The following is a 3,515-nucleotide window of genomic DNA, read 5'->3' as shown; positions in this document are numbered from 1 at the left end:
CGTGGCACTAACGTTAGACATAATTATTATTCATCTTTCTATATATGATATTATATATATATATATATATATATATATATATATATATATGATATGATATGCTAAAGGATGAATGAGGGGGACGGCACAGCTAGAGGCCTTTTATAGCGTAGAAGCTGAAATCGCAATGCTGGCTGGAGGTTCGTCCACATGGCGACACTTTTTAGCTTTTTTTTCATCAGATCCGACTGGACCTTCTGCGATCTTCATCTTCTCCATCACTATTTTAAGAATATGACAGGACGAGAGACCTGCGCTCTCCCAGGATGCAGCCATCCCCCTTTCTCCTCTCCCGGATATGCCAAATCTCACTTGACCTGCGACAATCAGAAAATACTCGATCACAACGCAGCTGGGCTTTGCGCCCTACCTTCCTGCTACAATCCCCCCACCCTAGCCATTCATGGTGCTCCCAGTATCACAACCTTGTGTGGCTCTCCGACTCCATCCAGATCAAATCTGCAAGCTACCTGGTTGCACCCACCAGCAAGCAGCAGAATGCCGGACCTTTTGCGATCTTCATCTTCTCCATCACTATTTTAAGAATATAACAGGATGAGAGACCTACGGTCTCCCAGGATGCAACCAACCCCATTTCTCCTCTCTCGGATGTGCCAAATCTCACTTGACCTGCGGCAATCTGCATCATCAGCTTCTTATGGACGGACGCTTCCGTCCGTCTCTGCCTCACCCTCATCATAAAATACTCGATTGCAACGCAGCTGGGCTTTGCGCCCTACCTTCTTTCTGCAATCCCCCCACCCTGGCCATTCATGGTGCTCCCGGTCTCACTACCTTGTGTGGCTCTCCGACTTTACCTCGCACCTCCATCCAGATCAAATCTACAAGCTGCCTGGTTGCACCCACCATGCCTTTGTTGATGATAACTCCAGGCCTTCGCAATACTATGGATGGCGCCATTGCCAGGAGCATGTCATGCTTGTTACTCTGGAACGCCAATGCCAGCAACCACCTCAGTAGGACAGTCCGCCATCCCCGTCGTCTTGTGTTGAGGCATATTCTAGTGAAGCATTGCAATCTGGATGTATAGGTCATCACCAAGTACGAATCATATGGATGCGCGGTCCAAAACCGTAATCCGTCGACACATGAAGATCACTCTAGTATTATCATGTAGTTCTCTAATGTTTCAAGGTACGACAATGCAGAGAAAATGTGTTCATGTGCCCTCCTTGGAATCACTTGTGCCTACTCTATGGGATTATGCATTCAAAACAATGTCACTGAGAAACATTCAAGTGGTAAGGACTTATTTCTCAAGCATCCATGGGATGTATGTACAGGTAGAGAAAAGCACATTTTCTTATTTTTTAAGTGGACTTGGAAGTTTTCTAGCTTCAGTAAATGTGGGTTCGTCTTTCTCTCATCATATGATGTAGCAAATGATCACACATACTTGTTAGTAGTATGTTGCAAGTACACGAGTAAAGGGAAAAGAGTGATGCTTACCAAGGTTGACTATCATTGGAAGCAACAAGGGCCACCGATGGTGAAAAAGAACAGTGACTATACCCTAAAGTATTTCACGTACAAAGCTAAGCATCATGATGGGTGCACATATTTTATGGAAGAATGCACCGTAGACAGTGTCAAAGGTTACGCGCTCGTAAAACTTCACAAGAGAACCGTCACCCATGATAAACAAGTTAAAGGAAAACCTGCCCACTGATGGAGAACAATCTGTTGCTGAGGTCACAATAGCACAAAATCTTCTTGAAGGGTATCCTCCATGGGATGTCGTCTCTTGCAGCGGGTTAAGTGCAGGAGATGCCCAACATCGTTGATGCAAGGAAGTCCATTGGCGATAGACATTCAATCGCGCGGTGAGTAAACATTATTATTTTCTGATTTTTGACACTGAAAATGCAGTTAATCAACACACTGAAAATTGCACGCTGTCGTGGGAATGGCACGTTCCCTCGTATTATAATAATTGGGGAGGGCTATGCAAACTCCCCCATGCAAGGAGACTTGCATGTTTTCTTTTTTTCAAAACATAAAAAAATGAAACAACATAGAATTAATAACATTGATATCTTGTATGGTCATGAACATTGAGCTTGACAAAACTCTTTACACTCCTTGTGGTTTTTGGCAAGGTACCCCTATGAAGCACTACGATCGGTAACCAATTTATGCGGAGGTACACCACTAAACCATGACGATCGGTATCCCAAACACTCGCAGGTAAAAAAATCTAACACTCTTTCATGAAATGTCTCTCTCTTCTCTCTCTCTCTATTACTCTCTCAGTGTCCAATATTTTTAGCTAACGACGCACTCTAGTTCTTTCTCGCTCTCACATCTCCGTCTAGAGGATCGTATAGTTAGTAGCTGATCGGGGCACGTATGGCATGACGAGGTTTGACAACGCCGCATGACACGGATGTTTGAAGATCGCAGTACAAGATCGAGGCAGTGGGCAACGCGAGAAGGGTATCAAGCTCTAACGAGACTCAGCTTCTTAGGCAGGTGCAGCACGCGCAGTGATCTGTCATAAATATGGCGTCGGCCAAAGCTGCTGCATTTGCATATGAGTTGCGCCGAGTGCTGCTAAGCGCGGCGGCGTGCATGCTCATTATAGCAGGAAGCTGCTACGCCGACAGCGCAGAGGCCCAGCTGAAGCAACTGGTGTTCTACATACACATCATCCCAGGCGTGACCAACACGGCCATCCTGAACGCCACCTCCGGCAAACCGCGCTTCGGGCCCCTGACGGCCTTCGAACTGCCGCCCAGCGAAAGCTTCGGGGTTCTGCGGGGGCTGGGCATAGTCTTCAACGGCACCGTAGACTCCACGCCCACCCTGCAGCACCTCCTCAGCACCCTCTTCTACGACGACGGCGACTCCTCCGGCACGCTGGCCCTCCACGGCCTCATTGATTCCAGCTTTAGCGGCCTCCCCGTCGAGCTCGCCGTCGTTGGCGGCACCGGGAGCTTCCGCTTTGCCAATGGCTACGCCACCATCGCCTTCGTCTCCGCCCCCCCTGTCGTGCTCCAGTACTCCGTCTTCCTTAGTTAGCACTTCTTAATTAGCCTCAATAAACCTTGCTCCAAGGCCTAAAATTAACTGGTCAATTTTCTTTTGTCAGTAACTTTTCCAAGTCCCCTTCATATGCGTTGTATAACATGGTATGTTTACTTATATATGCACAAGAAAGACAAACATCTACATAGTTTTCATGTATAGACATACATATACGTATAATGCACATGAGAAATTGACAAGGGATTCATACATTCTAGCATGTCAAATGACGGGATGTTTTTTTGAGCTCTTGCTTTGACACGAAAAATGGCCCTTGACAAGAAAAAAGGCCATCAATAATAGGCCCTCACCATACATGATTCTTTGGCTAACTCTACTTATGATAGCATCATTGCTTAACCATGCATTGCAGAATCCTTATGCACATCCTTCTATCTCGCATCATCCATCAAAGAAATAGGTTTTGC

The 3,515-nt window shown here is 46.3% G+C and overlaps 1 protein-coding gene and 1 pseudogene across 1 annotated transcript; both read left to right on the top strand.

Moving 5' to 3' along the window:
- Positions 1-273: 273 nt before the first annotated feature.
- Positions 274-1,844, top strand: LOC147419354 (uncharacterized; annotated as a pseudogene).
- Positions 1,845-2,562: 718 nt separating this feature from the next.
- On the top strand, positions 2,563-3,216 carry LOC147419353 (pterocarpan synthase 1-like). The gene has a single exon (XM_086506359.1). It carries the CDS (start codon positions 2,563-2,565, stop codon positions 3,079-3,081), a length of 519 nt encoding a protein of 172 aa, XP_086362485.1. The 3' UTR covers positions 3,082-3,216.
- The last annotated feature ends 299 nt before the right edge of the window (positions 3,217-3,515 follow it).

The sequence above is a fragment of the Adiantum capillus-veneris genome, chromosome 29 (genome assembly GCF_014529385.1).
Source record: "Adiantum capillus-veneris isolate H3 chromosome 29, ASM1452938v2, whole genome shotgun sequence".
NCBI lineage: Eukaryota > Viridiplantae > Streptophyta > Polypodiopsida > Polypodiales > Pteridaceae > Adiantum > Adiantum capillus-veneris.
The sequence above is the reverse complement of the archived record's forward strand: the minus strand, read 5'-3'. Positions and strand labels throughout refer to the sequence as shown.

What these genes read in the sequence shown, in the direction of transcription:
- LOC147419353 (XM_086506359.1), top strand. Translation starts at nt 2,563, where the DNA reads ATGGCGTCGGCCAAAGCTGCTGCATTTGCATATGAGTTGCGCCGAGTG.